This window comes from Xenopus laevis, chromosome 2L (genome assembly GCF_017654675.1).
Source record: "Xenopus laevis strain J_2021 chromosome 2L, Xenopus_laevis_v10.1, whole genome shotgun sequence".
Taxonomy (NCBI): domain Eukaryota; kingdom Metazoa; phylum Chordata; class Amphibia; order Anura; family Pipidae; genus Xenopus; species Xenopus laevis.
Window position 1 is genome coordinate 60,786,362 of NC_054373.1, and position 23,172 is coordinate 60,809,533.

The following is a 23,172-nucleotide window of genomic DNA, read 5'->3' on the forward strand; positions in this document are numbered from 1 at the left end:
CCCCGATATTCCCACATTGAAGTGGGCGATATCAGGCTGATCCGATCGTGGGCCCTAGAGCCCAACGATCGTATCATAATGGATCCGATATGTTTGGCCGGTGGTGTTGCCATTGCCACCCGGCCATTATTTTACCGGCCTAGTCGGTAAAATACCTGCCAAGGCCGGGGCCGGTATTACAAATTTACCGGCAATGTAGCTGCCAGTAAATTTCTAATACGATTAAAAAGACTCCTCAGCCTGCCCCCAATCCCCTGGAACTTAACTTTTCTTTTCCATCTTCAAACTGTCTGTGGAGCGGCCCCGCCCCTTTTGACGGCACGGCCCGCCCATTTTGGTGTCACGGCCCGCCCCTTTGTGTCCCCGCCCCCCCCCAGCCGGAAAAGAATTTTGGAAAAGGTGGCAACCCTAGCGGCGGGATCACGGGACCACATAGACGCACAGATGTGGCCACGATCTGACGGATTTTTTAACCTGCCCAATCTAGATTTGGCTGACGTTAGGCCAGATAACGATCATGGAAGCCCATTGGATGGCCCCACACACGGGCCAATAAGCTTTCGTCTGTCAGCAGCTCTTATCGGCCTGTGTATGGTGGCCTTGTCCCTTGGTTGCACAAAAATACACTCAAAGTACAAAAAAAATCTAAAAATATAACTTTATTTAACCTGGCCCTAGTTTGCACAAAACCTCTTACCTTTTTAGTACAGTAAGAGAGGCTCTGACGGTGGCAAGCACCTTTGGTAACTAGGGTTGCCACCTTTTGTGGAAAAAAATACCGGCCTTCCTATATTTTTTCCCTATTAATAACATTGGGCTTAGCCATCACTTTTGTTGCCACTTGGCTGGTATTTTACCGCCGGTAAAAATGTTGCTTGATGCCAATGTTATTTATAGGGAAAACCATAAAAATATAATAAGGCCAGTATTTTTTTCCACAAAAGGTGTCAACCCTATTGGTGACCAGGGAAAGTATTTAAGTTCCCTGTCATAACAGTAGGACATCATATAAATGACATCAGAGGGAATACTGGGAGCTGGAGGTTAAGACGAGCAACCTACAAGAAAAAAAATCTTTATTTTCTATTTTTGTTCTCTCACAAAAGTAAAAGGTGCAAGCACAAACAAAATGCGTAACTAAAGCCAATTTCTAGCCGCTTCCAATTGTGTAAACTGAATTACACCGCCTTTGCTTGTCACGCCCACAAGGCGGCTGCGTATCGCGTCTATGCGCCTACGTGTGGTCGTGACCCCACAGTCTCGCGTGAAGAGACTTGTGGCGTTGGGGGTTTTTCTGTAAGACAGGAGGAAAAGGAGCTTGCAATGTACAGCTTTATGAGAGGTGTAAGTAGCGACACGGGACTGAGGGCTGTGGTAGGAAAATTGGGAGTGTCCACGAAAAGCGAGACTGTCAGGCGTATGTATTTACTTGGCTCTGCTGTCAGTGAGATGCACACTTTGTAAGTGAAGTTTGAACTTTCTCCGCAGCAGCAGAAAAAATTGTTTTGGTAGCAACACAGTTTGTTAGTTACCTCTCCTCCAGTATGAATTACTTAGTAAACATTATAACTAATACATTGCATTTATGGCTTTAGAGGATAATCAGTCCCTAGATGTAAGGCGATATAGTTCATCGAATACGTCATGTGCAATTAAGCAAAGTATAGCTAAAAGCAGGGCTGCCATTAGAAATCACGGGCCCCAAAGCCCCACTTAAGATCTCGTCCACATCACAGTTAAAAGACCACACAGACACCAGCACTAAAAAAACTACCCCCCCCACACACACAAGTTATAAAAAGCTATTGATGGTCAGGGCTCCCTTATAAGTTAAAAAACTGTGGTGCCAGGGTCCCCATAAAAAGTTTTTTTTTTTAAAAACATTGGTGGTCAGGCCCCCCCTAACAAGTTAAAAAAAAATAATTGGTGACAGGGCCCCCCTATAAGTTAAAAAAAAACAAACATTGGCGTCAGGGACCCCTGATGGCGGCCCTGGCTAAATGTACTACCTCTCTTCCATTATCTGTTATATTTGTCTAGACCCAAGTAGAGGCAGGAAAACTCTTGTGTATAGACTGCTGCTGTCGCCCTACATTAACATTCCTGTTCCAAATGGGAAGTTTGTCTCTAAGTTACTGTCTGTCTGTAGGAGTTTAGGTATCATAGGACAAGGGTTTATGGCTGCTTCGAGTTCTCACTTTGCCCTTCAACGAAGGCATGGCCAACCTTAGTAGCAGAACTGACTAAATGTTCATTTATCTCATTTAATCAAGCCTCTGTAGCTACAGGATTTTATAGGTAATGTGCCAGAAAAAGTCAGGATTTCATTGTGGTAGTTCTTTAGGCGTGCCGATACTTTTTGGTAAAAGATCTCCTATTCCAAGATGCTAAGTTTTTTATGTGATAATTCTTTCTACAGGCACCAGGGGACTGGGTGAGAAAAGCGTGGGAATGGTGACGTTGAAATGTGTGGCAGGTTGAGACGATTTATACCCTTGCTTTGATATGGCCCGAGTCAATATTGCTCAGGACATCATTAACAGGCAGATAAAGGTATGTGTAGAAGATAAAATGGTCCAAAATATGTCTCCTCCTTTGTTCTTAACTTGGTTCATTACTTTTTAAAAATGTATAAACTGTGCATGTTCTGGAATTTATTTTCGATATACGTTAAACATTTTCAGCATGTTATCTGTTAATGTAATTTGCACTGATCGTAGTTTCTGGCAGCACTCCTTCAGCCAAGGCTCCAATATTCTGAGTAGTGTTTGGCTTCTCTCTATGCGTTTTGTAGGCAGGCAGAGAAAAGTGGATCCTATTTTATCCACAGCTCTGTGCAGCTGCCCTTGACCACATTTACCACCAACTGAATATATACTATGCATGGGATGGTGCCCCAAATTTGTCAGTCTCTCGGCCTGACACCTGGCCAGTATTTTAAAGGCCCTTCATGCCAGTGTTTCCAAATGCCAAATTTCTTTAAAAAAAACTAACTGCATAGATATCCTTTCCATTTGCATTGTGTTTTCTACTCTACTGTTTTTCTACATATTTCCTTCCTTTTTTCTATGTTTTCATTCTATGATATTTTGTCTCATTTGTTCTGGTCTCCTTTCTTTCAACCTTTACCTTTTTCTGCTTAGTTATTCCTCTCATTCATTGACAGGTCTCCTTTCCCTTCCGTTTCATTTCCACTCTAGTAAACTAGTCTGGGCAGTGAGAAGGAAATCTATGCAATGGCACCTGATTTTTGCTTATTTTGCAAATTAAAAGGAAGATCTTGCAATTTAGTTTGGTTATTTTTAAGCTATAAATCTTTTGTTTCACTAGGATAAAAGAGTGTTGAATTTTCAGAGACGACACCATGTAACTGACCCCTTTATCCGGCGCTTGGGCTTGGAGGCCGAACTACAAGTAAGTGGATTTAGATGTACATAGCTTTAAGATAGGTCACTTTGTAATACTAATGACACATTCATTTTTTTTTATTGTGTTTTTTTAGAATGGCTTTGGTACACATAATGGAATTAGTAGGCATATGACACATGTAAGAAGGTAGTGCTCTCTAAAGTCTACACTTTTATGTGCCGCAAGGCATTCCAAATTGAAAAGATTGATTGTGACAAGATTGTGGCAACACCTTTATCACAAGTAATATATTATTTTCTTCTTCATTCACACCGTGAAGCACTAATTTCAAGCAACAATTCCAGATACACAAAGCTCACAGAGATAAAATGACTTTCCCAAGGTCATCGATATGCAGGACTTAAACTCCTACCCTCAAGTATCATAATTAGAGTTTGGTTTCCATTGTCAGCCTTACATTATACGGGTAGTTTGGCTTTGCATTAACTATTATTATGTTATAAGATATCCTATAGGATTTTATAGTTTTGGAATTATTTGCCTGCCTCTTTTCTGCTTTCAAATGGGAGTCACTGAGCCTAGGTGCCAAACACTACTACAGTTCTATTGTTGTTGTTGCTCTGCATTACCTACCTTTCTAAATTGGCCATCTGCTTTTTATCTTCCAGTCTCTCATTCAAACTGTTGCCTGGGTTTCTATGGGCCTAGCAACTAGATAGATGCTGAAATTCCAAACTGGAGAGCTGCTGAAGTAAAAATCGAAATAATTAAAAATTCCCCAAAAATAAACAATTGCAAATTGCATATCACTGTCTATATCATACTTAAAGTTAATGTAAAGGTGAACTATATTTTTAAGCTCCTTGTAAGGATTTTGAGCTTGGGTTTCCATTTGTTTATTGACTGTGCAGTGCAGAAAGTGTTGCAGATATCTATATATGGCATCTTATTAGTTTGTCCTTGGCAGCTCAGCTGCTTAACTCACTTCAGAAAGGACTGAATGGGCTGTGCTGTGACAGTACGGCTGTGATAACTACCTGCCTGGGGTAAAGGACTGTCCCAAAGAATTTGCTATCTTTGCTCACATTGAAGAAGTCTACCTGTGGAGCTCTTTGGCAAAAAAAGAAAACACCTATTTACTGCACTCTGGTTTTGCAGAGCTTTCATTTTTGTCACTGACGGATTCATATTTTACTATAAATTTTTGTAATATTTTCATATTTTCCTTTTAAACGTCACCCTTGGTGTTTTTACCCATCCATGAATCTAAATGGCTCTGAAACAAGACCCAGGTGATCTCAAATGTCGTATACTTTTTTTTTTTTTAAATACCCCAGTTACAATAAATATGAAAATGCATGTAGTGTTATAAAAAAACATGGATCGGGTGGGTCTACCATACCATTTTTCTACACATACTGGTGGAGTATCAGCTTTAAAATAGAAACGGGTCAGCTTAAAGCCTTGTTTTGAAAAAGCATTAATACAGTTCATGTAAAGAAGCTACTGTGTAGCCATTGAAGCCAAATAGGGCAAACAGGCACATGATTATACTGGGGGGGGGATTTTTAGTTTACCTAGGAAACTTGTGCATTGTTTTTTTCGCGATTTTTCCGGACCTTTCCGGACTTTTTGTGCATTTATAACCCCGGGCCAGTGCAGTTTTCTGCTGATAAGAGCACCGGCCCAGGGTTTCAGGTAAGTCAATACAATCACTTGGGGTGCCTAACATTTGGCACCCCCAAGTGCAGAATTACTTTCTTTCTCCTTTAAAGCAGTTTTGGTAAAAATGACCGTGGGGCATAGAGCATGCAATATGTATATGAAAAGTCTGAGCCACATGGGCCCTTAGTGTCCTAAGTAGATAAAAAATAAGTATGCCTCTTACTGGCTTTGACTTCCCTCACTGTGTGTCTCTTGTCCCTGATGTGCAAAACCAGACTGGTATACAATGTTAAAGTCTTATCTGTGGTCAGACTATGCTGCGGTTATCTTAGGAGGGCCCATGCACACCACAAGATCCTTCAGCGATTGTTTTGCTACAAATGTAACTTTGTCATGAGGTGAATGGTGTATGCTGTCTCCAATTTCAGTGGCCCTGTGCTTGAAGTACTTGTCATAAACACTCATCTGTTATCCAAAAACGAGAATGAAATGTTCAGGCCCGGATTTGCGGCAAGGCCGCATAGGCCCGGGCCTAGGGCGGCAAAAATATAGGGGCGGCATGCCGCCCAGCCGCATTATGGGGACGCGTGCATCCCCATTCATTTACAGCAGCTGCGCCGGCGTTTTTTCGCCGGCGCTCTGGGAAGGGGAGGTGAGGTGGGCGCTAGGACCGCGCGGCCGCCTGGTCGGACCGCGCGGCCTAGGGGCGCGCCTCATCGAAATCCGGCGCTGGAAACGTTCACAAAATAAGCACTAACAGACAGTTGGATATACTGTAGCTCTGGGGAATCCATATCATCACAGCATCTTGACTTTTGCTGTCATCCAGTTCTGTGCATAGGAATCCACATTACGGTATATTTACATTCATTGTAGCCAGTGTAAATAATGTGTTATTGATACATGTTAAGGTGCCAGGGCTGGCAATTTTTTGTTTTCATGAGTAAAATGTTCACAAAAAATATTAAACATTTCCCCTTCAATGTCAAAGCTCCTATTACACTTATTGATGCATATATACAGTATCTCCCACATGGACCATTACCATGCTCTTTCCCCCACTAACCATATGCCTCATGTGAAAAGTATTTAAGGGATAGTTAAAGGTTTCAAAAGACTAATAACTGACAATAATAAACGATTATAAAAAGACTGAACCACTTCATTGAGATCACTTTTAGAGCATGTATTTCACCTAAATAGCCTTCAGTTTTTATTTGTGTTAATATGTTAATAAGATCTCCTCCTCTCAAACTACTATGTACTTTGTTTATTCCCTAAAAGGATATTCCTTGCCAGTAACCATGATGTACACAATAGATAGCTGCTTGATAAAGGGCTGTTGTAAATGTTGCCTGTTTGTGGCACAATAAAACCCTTTTGTGTTCACTAATTGTGTGCTGCTGGACTGGAATCTCTGTACACAATAAATGTGTTTTGTTATACTAGATTGCAAGGTTAAGAATATTTAGTAAGTTTTCATATATCCTTCAATTAAATACCCTCTTGGTCTTTTCTACTTAAAACACAATGACAGGTGAACAAATAGAGTACATTGGTGGTGCTGTTGTTAATAAAGTGTTGTATATGAAATTGTTTTGATCTGTCAATTAATGTGTCTGAATGTCTGATCATCTGCACTGTTCAGTTACATTGAAAGGTGCAGGATTTTTACAGTAAATTGTATTATCCATATCCTTGTAATCACTTGAAACCAACATGTACTACATATTCCTACTTCTCCTATATGACAACCAAGTCTATCATCAATGAGACCAAATCTTCAAATTCTATAATATTCTTAGATTAATGCAATGCACACGTATACTCCTTGTGTAACATCTGAGATTTATATCAGAGAGCCTTAAATCTACCATACAATTAAAGATTGAGCCTTAAATTCTAGATCTGAAGGATAAATCATATGAAGCCTCGGATATTGACCATTAGGAATACCAATAATTTGGTATTTGTATATGCTTCATCATCCACCTCTAAGCATATATATACAAATTCTAACCTCTTTTTTTCATAAAGAGATTGTTCACCAATTTATTTGAGAAGTCTATTAACTCTGCTTCAGACCCTTGCCAGATGATGATAGCATATCATTATATACTCTACGTGGCTGTGCCATTTGGGGATGTGGCACAGGTACATATCGAGATCCTTCAAACAAAAAAAAAGTGTTTCCAAAGTCCTAAGTACAGGTTGGTGCATTTGGGGCTGCATTTGGTCCTCACTGCTACGCTCTATATCTGGAGATAGTGTGTATTGACAAATATAAAGATATTATGTCCACTGTTTCCCTTATGAATTAATGGAATTAGGAGATATTTCCACAGCTATCCTAAAAAAATGCCTTTTTTGTGTCCTCAAAAAAGCTCAACTCATAGGGTATACGATCCTATAAAGCCTCTACATCCAAACCAACCAAAACACAATCCACTTCCCTCAACAACACATCAATCCAATTCACATAATGATGCAATACTAGATCAATTAGTTTAAATCAGTGAGTGACACTGCCCTCTCCCCCCCACCCGGACCGGAAACAGTAGGGCTACCAGTAGGGTCACTCAAAAACTTGTGCATTTTAGGTAAGGAATAAAAAGTATTCTATTCTAATAATCAGGAAAAAACATTTTATGGCATGTGATATATTGTATTGATGTTGTCTGGTACTGAGAACTGAGTGGTACAGCAATGATATATCCACACAGCAACTCACAAATAGGGGTAACAGTAACAACCATTTTCTGTTAAACCTACATTTCCACATACCATTTTTCTTTCAATAGTTTTTATTTAAAAGCATGTAAAGTCCAAAGCCCATTTTCACATTCTCCACTTAAAAAGAAACCTACATTTGATACACTTTCTTGTTCTGTAAAAACTTTAAATGGACCAGTATTAAAAGAAGATTTTGAAGTATGTTTGTTATTATTTTTATTATTAATATTTAAAAAGCAAAACAAATGTTTGTTTACTGCTTTTAACGGAACAATTGCTTTCTTGCTTACTTTTGCTTAGGGCCACACTGGATGTGTGAATTGCTTGGAATGGAATGAGAAAGGAAAGTGAGTATGTTCAAGATCTCTGCCTTTTGTTGTTTCCTTTACTTCCCCAACTTATTGAATATCTACCTTTGAATTATTTAAGGGGCAGCATACTTCTTTTCAACATGATATTAATAAATGGGCCTTGTACTCAATATGTATATGCCTTTTGTTTTAATTGAGAAATATCACTTTTTTTTTGTTATGTTATGGCACAATATAAGAAAATTAAACCAGTTTTACTTTAGCACTTCCTGTAATTTTTTAGTCCCGAAGAGCAGATAAAGAGCTGATAAACCTGCTCAAAGGCTTAGCTAAGGGCCAGGGCACATGAAGCTTTGGCTCCCCACTGCTCTTACCCTGAGATCCACACTCTTTATATGCATTGAAAAGTACATCTCCTACTTGCGTGCAAGTGGAAGCTGCAGAGCGGAGGCCGGCCAGAAAATGCTTGCTTTCGCACTTTGTGGCTGTACTTGTCAGTGCAGTTTTAGTGAGATGCATATAGAAGAAGAACTGCTTCTCTACTTTTGCAGGCTGAAAGTTTACCTGTGTGATGACTCCCAGTGTGGCACAAGCCTTAACTGAATCATGCCAGAAATGATTTATTTCTAATATCTGTTATGCTCCCTGCCGGTGCTGTGTTCAGTTTTCTCCTTGCAGAATCTTCCTAGGCATAGGCTTGTTCCCATTGTAGCAATCATGCAAGTGGGGTGAATGAAGCTGCCTCAACATAGATGACTATGCCCCTTGCAACAAAACATTATTGATGCCATTAAATTGGGTTCTATTTTGTCTGTTAGAAAAATGTTCTGTTTAGATTCGCGTTGCAAATGCAAAACATACAATCTTTTTAGATCATTTATTAAGTTCCTTATGCTAAAGCTACCTTTCCTTTGCATCTTGACTGGTAATAACATTCTCCTTCAAATTTGCCTGTGCCACAGTTTACTAGCCTCTGGCTCTGATGACCAGCATATGATGCTGTGGGATCCTTTCCATCACAAGAAACTTCTGTCCATGCACACAGGACATACTGCCAACATATTCTCTGTAAAGGTGAGTAGTACTCAAGAGCCTGAGGGGCAAATTTATAAACTCTCCAGTTTGAGGAAAATAACCAGTTTAATTTAAAGAAAAATAACGGGAATAATACATAAGCATTACCCATTATACATTCTTAACCACAATCCTCTTAGTTTTCGCTTCCAGGCACCATACTTTTATATTTGTGTTTGTATTAAATTCTTTTTACCCATATGTTTGTTTCCAACATCAGTTTCTTCCTCATTCTGGAGACCGCATCCTTATTACTGGAGCAGCCGATGCCAAAATTCATGTCCATGATATTACATCTCGTGAAACACTCCATGTTTTCTCGGAACATACAAATCGGGTGAAACGCATCGCCACAGCACCTCTATGGCCTAACACATTCTGGAGTGCAGGAGAAGATGGCCTCATAAGGTAAGTGGCCAAAGGCCTCTTACAAACAAAGATTAACTTTGCAACTAAGTGAAGATATACCATACTACAGTGGGCGCTAAAGGGGATTGTAACACCAAAAAACAGTAGTGATACAGGCATTATACTGTATATAAATTTAAAGATATGCTATAAAAGGTTCTGCATTATTAAAATTTGATTGCTCATGTGCAAAATAATAAACAAAGGAGCTTGGCACAAAGGACAAAAAACAAACAAAAAAACTAGCACAAAATCCAAATCTGGAACACCTGTGCACTGAAGTTAACAAAATCGATTGTGTGGTCCTATTCTATTGCACACGCATAGCTTTCCATCTGTTAAAGTGAATGTGAACCCCAAAATTGTTTTTCATTTCCTTTCATACTTCCTTGTTTTATATTTTTCTTCTCTCTTGAACATAACGTGTGGGGTTATATTCTAACGGATGTCAATATGAACTTTGTATAAAATTGAAGTTATAAGCAGGCTTTATAAATTTATAATACACGAACCATGAATATCCTGTAAATGATATCCTTATTAATGGTGCTTAGTGATGTCATTGGTTATAATTGGAGCTTAGTGACATTTCTGTCACATGACTCACTGAAACTTGTGTATAAATAAATAAAGTACCCCCCTGTTGCAAAATATGCGGATATTAGAAGTCACCTCGGAGTTCCATGACCTGCATAAAACACTGCATTCGGCTTGTGCTTCTATATGATCATGGAACTCCTTGGTAACTTATAATATCCATATATTTTACAATGGGGGAACATTTTTCACTATATATTCTTTTATATTCTTCGTATATGGGTTCTTCATATATGAGTAACTTGTCATATTTTGAATGTTCTAATCTTTTCTCATCATACGTGTTAGGCAATATGATTTGCGAGAGAGTGGTACCCACTCAGAAGTGCTGATTGATCTAACAGAGTATTGTGGCCAGCTTGTAGAAGCCAAATGTGTAAGCATCAGTCCACAGGATAACAACTGTTTGGCAGTAGGGGCCAGTGGGCCGTTTGTCAGGCTCTATGACATTCGTATGATTCACAGCCACAGGTGAGTGGGGCATGTAATTAAAATGGGAGAACATTTACTTGAACTTAATGGGTGAAAGACATAATTGTGTTTACAATCTCGATTTCACGTATTCTTTTAACAGAAAGAACCTGCAGCAGACTCAGTCTGGCATCCATACCTTTTGCTCCAGACAGAAACCAATTCCAGAAGGAGCGGCACAATATTATGTTGCAGGTGGGAATAATCCGTTTAGCTTGTTATGCTTTCCTCATCGGTATTTCCTGTACAGCTTTTTTTTTATTATACTACTCTTAAATCATCCTTCATTTAATTAATTGTGTCCCCTTGTTCCTTTTGCAAGAATTTTCTCATTCTACACTTGCTTTAGTCTTCAAATTTACTTGTGTATTACACTTGTGGTATATTTCTAGTTATCCAGAAAGCTGCGAATTATGGTAAGGCCATCTCCCATACACTCAATTTTTTTTTTTTTAAATCTCTAAAGCTGAAATTTTATCCGCCATATCCTGTGGGTGGAGATCTGTATTCCAGAGAGTCATATATGAGCATTCCAGGTCAGATACTTCCGTGAGAGTAAATTATGGAGATATTACTGGTAGTAGTAAGTGGGTTTAGGCGTCGTCTTTGAAATACAGATCCTTCCAGCGTAGGTGGGTTCGGTGTTTGAGAGTGAAAAAATGGGATTTCCAGGTTGGGTAGATCATGCGCTTCTTGCAAGTGCTGTAATGTTTTAAGTCCTCTTGGAGAGAGCAATTTATAAAAAGTTAGAAGGCCTTTGTCTATCCACCATGAGAACAAAGAGTGTGATAATCCTGGAGGAAAATCTGGATTGCCTAATAAAGGCTGCATGTAGCTCCGTGTCTGATGGGGCATTTATGTGGAGGAAGTCCCTGCCCATAAATGCAGATGAAAAGTTATAATTGGATTTTGTATTTTACATTGTTTAACTTTCAGTGGGTTTGCCCATAAAAGTGCTGCAGTGGATAGCGGAGCAATAGATACGTTTTCAAAATCTACCCAACGATGAACAGCTGGATGACTGAATCAATTGGGCTAGTCGGGCTGCTTTATAATAATTATATAAACATGGAACCTTTAAACCTCCATCAGATGTTAATCTGTAAAGTGTTGACTTATTGACTCTATGGTATTTATTATGCCAAATAAAATTAAACATCTTATTTTGTAATAAATCAATATCTTTCTTATATATTGGAGAAGGTAAAGTTTTAAACAAATATAGAATCTTAGGTAAAATCACCATACGAGATGCAGCAATCCGTCCAAACCATGAAATCGACAATTTGTCCCATTCAGTCAACAAATCAAACAACTTTTGATACATTGGTTTATAATTGCATTTATACAGTAAGGAGTAGGTTTTTGTAAGTTTAATGCCCAGATAGTCTACTGATTCCCGCCTCCATTGAAAAGGGAAATTTAACTCCAGCAATTTCACTTGTGGTCTAGGGATATTGATTGTGAGTGCTTCCGTTTTAGAAAGGTTAACTTTCAATCCTTAGATACGGTGGAATTGGTTCAATATATGGAATAGATTAGGATTTGTCAGAGGTTTTGTCAATGTGAGGCATATATCATCTGCATACATAGTTATCTGGTATAAAAGGACTCAAACTCCTTAACCATATCTACTGGGTTAACTAATTTTTTGCCCTCTTTTGACAGTATATATGGGATAGGGCCTAAAACTATGATCCTGACGTAATTTGTGTGCTAACAACCAATCCGGTTTGTCCTTAAATTTAAACAGTTTTTGTTTGGTCCAGTTATATGCTCTGTCAGCCTTATGTTGTAATAGATTCTGCAATTTATGCCTAGCTTCCATCAAACGTGTAAATATTTGTGAGGTAGGTGAATTTAAATGCAGTCTCTCCAAATCTCCAATATCTGGTTCCAATGTTTTAATATTATCCAAAAAAGGGTTGCCAACTTTATAAATTCCCCTCTCAATGTAGCTTTATGTGCGGCCCATATAGTGGACATTGGAAGTTCTGCGTCTAAATTATGAACCCAATATTCCTATAAACGTATCCGTTATATTAGACAAAATTGCCGATGCAACCAGAAGAGATTCATTCAAACGCCACATGTGGCGAGTGGTCGTGTATGAAGTAGGGGTAAAGCTTAACGTTATTGCTGCATGGTCAGACCAGGAGATAGGGTAAATTTGAGTATCGGATATCCTTGGGAGAAAGTTCTGAGGGAATAGGAAAAAAATCTATCCTGGAACAGGAGTTGTGAGGAACAGAAAAGAAAGTGTATTCCAGGTCTACTGGATGTTGATAGCGCCAGGCATCAATTAAGTGGGAATCCGTAAAAAGATGCTTCACCCCTTTAGTAGCAGCATTAGCTGTGACAGTCAGAGGGCCTTTGCAATCTATAATCGGGTTAACTACTAAATTAAAATCTCCCAGCAATATCACGGCCCCCTGGGAATGTTGATTTATTAAGGCAAATTTTGAAAAAAATGTTGTAGGTTGTACACATTAACTAATGTGTATGGATTGCCTTGTAGTAACCCTACCAAGAAAATATAGTGACTCTCTTGGTCTGCAATAATTTTTTGTGGGGCGAAGTGGACATGGGGGCGAAAGGCTATGTCTACAGTGATGCAAAATTTTGAGGAAAGGATCTATGCAGATATGGAGGAGGGCCTTTGTGAGTTTCTTGCAGAGCTACTATGTCTGCTTTCAGTTTTAGATAATATGTGGCCGCCATACGTCTTTTAATAGGGGAGTTCGGCCCCTTCAGGTTATTTGAAACTATAGTCACCGCCATATCTGCACAAAGCCCTCCCCCCACCTCACAAATCTAGTAGTCCTTCGCATATTATTACTGGGAACCCCACGCCATTCAATTGTCGCAATATACAACATGCATCTCACCCATTGTGTTAATATAAACCTTTGCAATACTGATAACATTAGCCAAAACAATTTGCATAGCATACATTGTATATCTATTCCAAAATGCTAACCACCATAGATCAGGTCGTAACTCCAAGCTCCGGTCAATAATAAAAAAAAAAAATAAGGAAAAATACTCAAAAATGAGGAAAAGGAAGCAAAAATAGACAAAAACCAGGATATAAATTTATTAAACTTGTGCTTAAACTGAAAATCAAGCCTGAGCACCAACAGGCTCAGGAAGGTCCACAAAAACCATTGTGGTAGCTCCATAGGAAATTGAACCTAATTTTGGAGGTCTGGGTAGAGTTCACGCTGCACAATAACACATCCAGTATGGGGCTTCTCCACCTCCCCTGGTTGTTATCAATGTGAAATTAGGACTAAGATATGAGTCTCTGAGCAGCCATATGAATCCTGGATGGCCTTCAGTTGTTTGTCGTATTCGTTTTCCGAGGATACTGTTGTGGTTCAATCCTACGTCTGCTCGGCCTTTTTTCCCAGATAGGTTGCAATGTGATATCCTCTTTAGAGGGTTGTGGAATCTCCAAATCTGCATCCATGCCATTGCAGAAAGAAACGTTGTGCCTTCTGCCAGATCCGTGATAGTGTGCATAGTGCCATTCTTCAGCACAGTAAGTTTGAATGGGAATCCCCACCGATATTTCAAGCCCGCTTTTTCGAGTTGTACAGTGACTGGGCGCAGTGCTCTGCGTTTCATTAAAGTAGTGTCTGAAAGGTCTGGAAATAATTGTATAGCTTCTCCATCAACTTCAATTTCCTCCTGTTCTTTAGAGGAACGTTGAAGATCTTCTTTAGTTTCATAGTAGTGCAGTCTGGGAATGATATCGTGTGGGAGTTCTCCCACTCGCGGTTTAAGACGCAAAGAGTGATGCACCCTATCTATAAGGAGCAGGTCTGGTCTATATTCCAGTAATAGTTTTGAGAACAATAGTTCCAGCAATTATGGCAAGTATATGTTTCTGAGACATTGCGTATGCGAATATTGTTCCGGCGGCAGTCTCTCAAATCTTATTGTGTTCCCGGTCACGATGCGGAGCTCCCCTAAGATGCGTCATCACAGCATGGCGTCTAGCTCTGCCCCCCATACACTCAATTTTAATCAAATTATTCAACATTTTAAAATTAATTTCCGTTTTCTCAGTAATAATTAAACAATACTTTTTACTTGGTCTTAAAGAAGGTATAATTAATCCTTATTGGATTAATAAAATATAATTTGGGTTTAAGTTATGTTAAAATTGTGTTTTAGTAGACTAAAGGCATGGGGATTACGGAAAGATCCCTTATCTGGAAAACCACAGGTCCTGGGCATTTTGGATAACGGTTCGCATGCCTCTATAAGTTTGGCTCTGCTTTCCCTCTTTATTCAAACGTTTTTATACATGGCTCTCAGGCTACTTGCTCACCACCCTTACTCCTAATTCCCTAGTGCACACTGACATTCAAATTCTGAATCTTTTATTTTAGGCCATCTACCCGTCAAACTCCCAGATTATAATAACCGGCTGCGTGTGTTGGTGGCCACATATGTAACTTTTAGCCCAGATGGGACTGAACTACTTGTCAACATGGGGGGAGAGCAGGTCTGTTTTATTTTCCTCTTTATATTTTTAATTTTAATTACATCCAAGAAGGAAAAGTGGTAAATTATTAGTATGTGTGCAATGTTTAGTTTTGTTTGATTAATGTATATTGTCTGCAGTTGTAGGGGTTTATGCCCTGCAGTTTTTTGGGGACTTTGGGAAGTCCCATTTTGTTTTGAATTCCATGATGGGGAGAGGAATCATACCACAACATCTTTAATTGGTCTTTTGTCTTAAAGGTGTATCTCTTCGATCTGACATTCAAGCAGAGACCTTGTACCTTCCTACTGCCCAAATCACTTCGCACATCTGGAGGTAATCCTGTTAAAAAGGATCCTTGTCCTTTAATTAATATAATTTAAATAAGATGCTTATAGTCCACTTTTTCACAGCAGAGGTGCAGAATGGAAAAACAACAACCAATGGAATTCAGGTTTACAGTAACGGGTTCCGTGTGGCTGATACTTGGAACTTGGGGTGAGAAAAAACATGAAACTGGTATTCTCAGCACACTTTGGTCATCTCTTGTATGTATTGTGCTTAAATGCCATTTATGTTTATTTCCTTGTATGCATATGAGATTGTACCCTTTTACCCTTCTTTCTGGCTTATACTTTTCTTCAGTTTCTTTTTTGAGACATTTATACCCAGTTTTTTATGCATTCACTTTTTTCCCCCAGTCTAACACTCATCAATTTTTATTGTTTTAACAATAAAATTGACACACTGGCTTCTCTGTCTCATTTGTCTTTTTACCCTCATTGATAAAATTGTTCATTCATAGTTACTGCTGGCCTTATTTTAACCAAGCTTCTAGCTTCTTCCATGCACTACTTGGTCCATGTTCTCCCGTTGGTTTGCCTCTTCTTCAACACACAATTTACTATAACATATACAACAAATATCACACGATTCGCCTCATCCTCACTACTCTTCTCTGCTCGATATACGTTTATCTTTTTTTTTACAGTGTCTTTCTGTCTCTCTCTATCATGATTCTCTATTTAATAACCTCCTCAGGCTGAAGTTTCAGTGGGCCCCTCCTGTTAGGTGCTTGCTTGACTCTTTGTCTTGCATACACATACTCTCTTAAGTTCAGTATTTCATATTTCTTAATTTCTTGCTTTCTTATACAGTTTAATATCTTAACTGTGTTACAACTGTGTTCATCTCTCTTCCTCTCACTCTCAAATTTCATTGTTCCTTTTCAAGGGATTAATGTAATTTCTGTAATGTTTTGTACACAATTTTTCAATTCTCCTTGGCCTCGTAGGCTTTTACCTTCACCTTTTTTCTGCCAGTGCCACCAACCTGTTTTACCCGTCAATTCAATTACAGTTTTTCCATATCCACATCTTCATACTTTTTTTTTTTTTTTTTTTTTTTTTATAATTTTTTTTTTTCCTTTATCCCTCCTTCAGTGAAGCTAAAGATCCAAATAAAGTTGGCTTCTTTAATTGCTAGGTGTTTCCAGCAACCACATCACATGTCTCCTCCTTCAAGTTCCACAAATGTGTCCACAAAGAGAACTGCTTTAGGGTGCAAGGTACTTGATGTATATGCAGAATAGCATGCTGCACCCTGGGCCAGTGAATTGTGTGTCTTACAAAAAACAAGGACAATTCTGGTATAACCAGGAAAGTCAATTTAAAGGGGAACTCCGGGTTTATGATAAAGATCTTCAAAAGAGTGGCCTTAATATGTAATATTAAGCATCCAAAAAACTCCACTTCATAATCCTTGAATATTATTCTACCTCTTTTCTACTGCTGAAAACTTGCAGCATTAATCTGTTTTTCCAAAGGTTTCCAATGTAGGAGTTTTAAACGTGGTTCTAACATCACCACTACTTTTTCAAATTACATGACCAAAAACTACATCCCCCATAATGCCTCCCCTGATCTCTTATTAGTCTCCGGAACAGTGATTTGGCTCTTCTTACCACAGTGTTTTCTTTGTAGCCTGCTCCTTCCCCCCCCTCCCTCCTGCACATCAATCGGAGCTCCTAAGTAGCAATAAAAATGAATGAGGAAAAAGTAAAAAAACCCTTTCCCCTTACCTTAAAGGGATACTGTCATGGGAAAAAAAACAATTTTTCAAAATGAATCAGTTAATAGTGCTGCTCCAGCAGAATTCTGCACTGAAATCCATTTCTCAAAAGAGCAAACAGATTTTTTTATATTCAATTTTGAAATCTGACATGGGGCTAGACATATTGTCAATTTCCCAGCTGCCCCAAGTCATGTGACTTGTGCTCTGATAAACTTCAATCACTCTTTACTGCTGTACTGCAAGTTGGAGTGATATCACCCCCTCCCTTTTCCCCCCCAGCAGCCAAACAAAAGAACAATGGGAAGGTAACCAGATAACAGCTCCCTAACACAAGATAACAGCTGCCTGGTAGATCTAAGAACAACACTCAATAGCAAAAACCCATGTCCTACTGAGACACATTCAGTTACATTGAGAAGGAAAAACAGCAGCCTGCCAGAAAAGCATTTCTCTCCTAAAGTGCAGGCACAAGTCACATGACCAGGGGCAGCTGGGAAATTGACAAAATGTCTAGCCCCATGTCAGATTTCAAAATTGAATATAAATCAATCTGTTTGCTCTTTTCAGAAATGGATTTCAGTGCAGCTTTCTGCTGGAGCAGCACTATTAACTGATTCATTTTGAAAAAAAAAATTTTCCCATGACAGTATCCCTTTAATCAATCTCACTGCCCAAGGATCTCTGAACGTACGCTGAGGGGCGGGATGAAAAGGAGGTTATCCGGGGTTAAAGTTGGGCTTTCTCCTAAACATGATGATGTCAAGATTTGTGATGCCAACTACTTTACACTTCAGAGGTCTTTAACAGGAGTTGTAGACAATGGATGGGATAAGGGATAAGTAACCGCTAGGAAGAAATTTGGAACAGAATTGACTAAAAAAGGTAAAAAAAAATAAAAAATAATGCATTCCTATTGAGAAAAGGTTGTTTTAATCTAAATAGGAGTTTGGGAGATTTTTGACAGAACCCGGAATTCCCCGCTCCCCCCCCCCCGTGCAATAAATAAAAAACTACCCAACTTTATCTAGAGCTTTAGTTCCTTTTAATATCCATTGCCCTATTTTTCTTGCACACTATTTTCCATTTATTTTACCTTGTGGCTACATTCTCACTTTCCTGTTCATTTTTGTCATCTGTCTAGAGCAGCCTCTGACCTTCCTCCACACCTTGAGAAGGTGAAGCAGAAAGCCAATGATGCATTTGCTCAGCAGCAGTGGAGTCAGGCTATTGAGCTATACAGTGAGGCTGTCCAGAGAGCTCCACGCAGTGCCATGCTGTATGGAAATCGCGCAGCTGCTTACATGAAACGCAAGTGGTAAGGAGGGATGAATAGTAAATGAACAGATGAACTGAATGATGGCTGTTTAAATCACTTTGCATTGGTTTTTCTGTCAATCCCTTATCTCTTCCACAGGGACGGGGACCACTATGATGCTTTGCGAGATTGCTTGCAGGCCTTAGCCCTTAACCCTGCCCATCTGAAGGCACATTTTAGATTGGCCCGTTGCCTCTTTGAGCTGCACTATGTGTCTGAAGCTTTAGAGTGTCTTGAGGAGTTCAAAGTCAAGTTCCCAGACCAGGCACGGAGCAGTGCATGTGATGCACTAGACAGAGACATCAGGGTGGCCTTATTTTCCAAAAATGATACACGTAAGTCCTTACTCCTATTTTAATATTTGTAAGCTTGGCTGCAAATCTCTAAAAATATATAGCCGTCTAAAAGTTATGTATGACAGGATAGCATAATTTAATTAATGGCTGGCATGCAACAGTGCTGACACATAAAACCAGATTTATCTCACTGGCTTAAAGGTGCATAAACCAAACTCTGCTATAGCCTAAATTTACATATGGTGGAAGATCGCCTTTAAATGAATGTTTGGTACGTTCATCTAATTCTAAGCAACTTTTCTATTGGTCAAGATTTTCTTCATGTTTTTTATTATTTACATTGATGTAAAACTACATTTTTTTCTTATCATTGTTGAAAGCGTGAGCTGGTGAACTGCAGACAAAAAAGTTAAAGGGGAACGGTCATCCAGAAATGAAAAGCTGTATAATAAAATCCCTTTCCAAATTACACTTGAAACCCAAATATTTTTTTTTTTGTTTTTTGATTTTAAACAGACAAGCAAAAAAGAAAGAAAAACATAATGGTAATGTTGAAACAGGAAAGAAGCCAAGCCATCATCTGAGTAAGAGTAATATCAATAACCATGAAAAAGAGATTTTACATTGCCACAGTAAATTTTCCTAGGACATCTTACATGCAGTCATTGACGAAGAAGTCTATGGAGGGAGCTGAATCTTCCGTTTTCGTTCGAATTCAAATTATGCAAATCGAATTAATAGTGCATTCGATCGAATTTGAATCAAAGTTTCCCCCCAAAAAACTTAGATTTTTCACAGTCCACCAATTGACTCCAAATAGGTTCTAGGAGGTCCCCCATGGGCTAAAACAGCATTTCAGCATGTTTTAGATGTCGAATTTTTAAAGAGTCGAATTTGGATTATTCCCTAGTTGAAGTACACAAAAAAATAGCTTGAAATTCGAATTTTTTGTAATTCGAAAATTCACTTCGACCTTTGATAAATCAAAGTATGTTTGAGAGGAGAGGTGCGTATTAAGCATCCTCAAACCGAGTGTGTATGGGCACTTGTAATACAAAAAAATAAAAACATTTAATGTGACTTTTTATTAACAGGTTAATAATAACCAAACAGGTTATTAATAACCCTTTAATAAATGCAATATTGGATTTTATTTCTCAAATGATCACCATGGGGTTTTAATCCAGCATTTGAAGCATTTTCCTCTTCAGTGGGATTTTAATAAAGCATTGGAGATTCCACTTTTATAAGTGGAAGTTATTAATGTGCCCTGTTTTTTTGTTTGAGTATGGTAAGTAGGTTTAACTCACTGTGTGAATCGTTGAGGAAGATTACCACTTGCTTATATTGGACACTTATTTGTATGGTGCGGTCACTTATGTTTTTTGTTTTACACGTGCACATGTACACTTAGTTTGAGGGTTTGTAATATGCTTCGCTCAAACATACTGTACTATATTTCACTCTTGTGTAGATTGTCTTCAATTTTTATCATACTTAATACGATAGCTAAAATGATTGATGATGTAGTAGCATACCAAACAAGAAAAATATCCACTTACATAAAATATACCGTAACACAATTTCCTGCAGAATTTAATTGTGGAGAGAATGCAGATTTATTCTTTCTAATGATGATTAACCCTTTTAATTGTATCAACCGTTTAAGAATCCCCTGGGCAATTTTCCCCCCAGCTTTAAATTTAATGCAAAGCCAGGGTGAGATCAGAAATCAGAAAGAGGGTAGTCACTGATTTCTTCTTCAGTCTCTGGTTGCTGCAGAGTGATGGTGGTATTGATCTTCATTATACATTATAGAAACAGGATGATTGGAAACTGTTCTACATATTAGAAGATGTGGTTTAATATATTTGATGTATTTTCCAAGTGTTTGCTTTTCACTTTTCTGACATTGGATGTCCTTTTTTTCTTTGCTCTGTTTCCACAATATACATTTTTTTCATTCATCTGTTTTCTCTCCACAGACGAAGATAAAAAAGGGGGCTCAGTCCGTCTGCGTTCTGGGGGAAGAAAGGATTCTCTGTCAGAGGATGAGCTTCTGCTGAGAGAGAAAAGTTTGGATTATAAACACAGATACTGTGGTCACTGCAATACCACCACAGACATTAAAGAAGCTAGCTTCATGGGAAGGTGACTGCCATGTTATAAAAAGAGCAAACTTTTTTCACCGTTCCCTCCCCTCCCTTGTAATTTACTGTCATTTTCATCATCTTTTAGCAATGGTCAATATATTGTGAGTGGGTCAGATGATGGATCCTTCTTCATCTGGGAAAAAGACACACGGGCTCTTATACGGGTTCTCCAAGGAGATGAGTCTATTGTTAACTGTCTCCAGCCACATCCAACGTATTGCTTCCTGGCTACAAGTGGTATTGACCCAGTTGTCCGACTGTGGAGTCCACAGCCTGAGGTAACCTGTTCTGCACAGCGATTCACATGTTATGTACATGGGATATGTTTGATCTTCAAATTTTGATTTTCTTCAAACAGAGTGAGGGCCTAGACCGACGGGTGGTACAGGATATGGAGGGAGCCTGTCAGGCCAACCAGCGGCGTATGAATGCTGACCCACTGGAGGTGATGCTGATGAACATGGGTTACAGGATCACAGGACTCAGCGGTGGGGGGTCAGGAAATGGTGGGGAAGAATCTGATGATGATGATGAGGAGACTGCAGAAGGACAGGTGCAGTGTCGACCCAGCTAACCCTCGGAGGTGTATGGTATAAAAAGCCGCAGTATTGGGAGGTGGTGACTCTTTGTAACAGCCACCCATCCTGCTCACACATAAGTACGTGTGGACCTGTTTATCTCCTGGCTCAGTTTGCAATCCTCTGTGCATTAGGATAAGAAGGGACCCCAAACTTTCTTCAGAATACACAATATCAGTAACATGACAGGTTTTTCCTCCTCACTGACTTCCAGAATATATGAAATGCACACATCTTCAACTTCTGAAGTTAGTTCAGCACCGAACTGGAATGGACACAGATACATTAATTCTATGCCAAATCCAGACCAACAAGCTATGCTGTCTGGAGACATTAGTTATGCTTTCAACACCATATGGAAGTGTTGAATTTAAGCTGCATAATGGTCCTCTGCAAACAAATGAGGGTCCTAAATTTAAGTACAAAGAATAGTTATTTTCAAGTATGGTGATTTGGTCTGTGCAAAAGTAAACTATGGGTTCTAAATATGCTTCAGATATCCTTGATAAGAGGTCTGCAACAGGTGGGATGCTCTTGATTTGTTTGTATGCTTTTCTGAATGCTTCAGGTGAGTTTTCTTGATGACTTCAGCATCATAAAGTATAGACTGTAGTTAACATTTTATTTACCTAGAATCACTAGGTTAGTAAAGATTCACATGTGTTCTAAATCAGGTCAGTAATTGCATCTGAAGGGCAGTAATTAGAGAGCACAGTGTATTGTTCTCTATCAAAATATGATACAGGATTCCATACTAAATTGCTCAGGCCCACCATAGCTCTAAATTAATATTTTTGCCGCCGCCCAGTATTTACCACCTATCCTTTATCCTCTTTTAGCTTGGGTTGTAGGTTTGCAGGTGGCCTTTTCCCAGTTTGTATGGATGTATATCTATATGAATAAAAGTTTCTTTATTTCTGAGCAGACGTTAAATGAATGGTACTGTTTTATTCTTTATTTTGTGTTTGGCTAGGGCAGTGCTGTCCAATTGGTGGCCCGCAGGCTGCATCCGGACTGCGACCCCCCCTTGTGTTCCCCCCACATGAAAGTCTGCCTGCTGTGACTGCTTACTGAGATTTAACTGGCCCCTGTATTGTTAACACCTCAAATTCAGTACAGTAAGGTCGTGATTTCTTCACACCTGTAATCCCCCCCTGCATTGTTCACACCTGTAACCCCTGTACTGTTCACACTCCATACCCAGACTGAAAGTGCCCACATTGATCACCTGTTCACACGTCATATAAACTGCTGTAGGGACACCCTGCTTCCCATTTGTGCCATTATCTGCCTGCCCTATGCTCCCTGTGTGTGTCATACTGTGCCTGCCCTATGCTCCCTGTGTGTGCCATGCTCTACCTGCCCTATGCTCTATCTGTGTGCCATACTGTGCCTGACCTGTGCTGTCTGTGTGTGCCATACTCTGCTTGCCCTATGCCCCTTGTGTGTGCCATACTCTGCCTGCTCTGTGCCCCTTTTGTTTGCCATACTCTACCTGCTCTGTGCCCCTTATGTGTGCCATACTCTGCCTGCTGTATGCTACCTGTGGGATGTGAGCCTGGTAGGGGTTTAACATTTTTAAATTGTTGTTAGGGGCCCCTAAGGTGTTTAATCATGTGCCGGGGGGGGGGCAT

The 23,172-nt window shown here is 39.3% G+C and overlaps 1 protein-coding gene across 4 annotated transcripts; it reads left to right on the forward strand.

The window, feature by feature from the left end:
- Positions 1–1,192: 1,192 nt before the first annotated feature.
- Positions 1,193–22,471, forward strand: wdtc1.L (WD and tetratricopeptide repeats 1 L homeolog). 4 transcript variants are annotated; one of them, XM_018244991.2, is made up of 16 exons: positions 1,193–1,344; positions 2,420–2,553; positions 3,331–3,414; positions 8,068–8,114; positions 9,041–9,152; positions 9,373–9,560; positions 10,446–10,628; positions 10,732–10,823; positions 15,029–15,144; positions 15,384–15,459; positions 15,540–15,621; positions 18,338–18,511; positions 18,611–18,846; positions 20,793–20,958; positions 21,046–21,238; positions 21,319–22,459. In XM_018244991.2, exons 2-16 carry the CDS (start codon positions 2,506–2,508, stop codon positions 21,532–21,534), a joined length of 2,013 nt encoding a protein of 670 aa, XP_018100480.1. In that variant the 5' UTR covers positions 1,193–1,344; positions 2,420–2,505; the 3' UTR covers positions 21,535–22,459.
- The last annotated feature ends 701 nt before the right edge of the window (positions 22,472–23,172 follow it).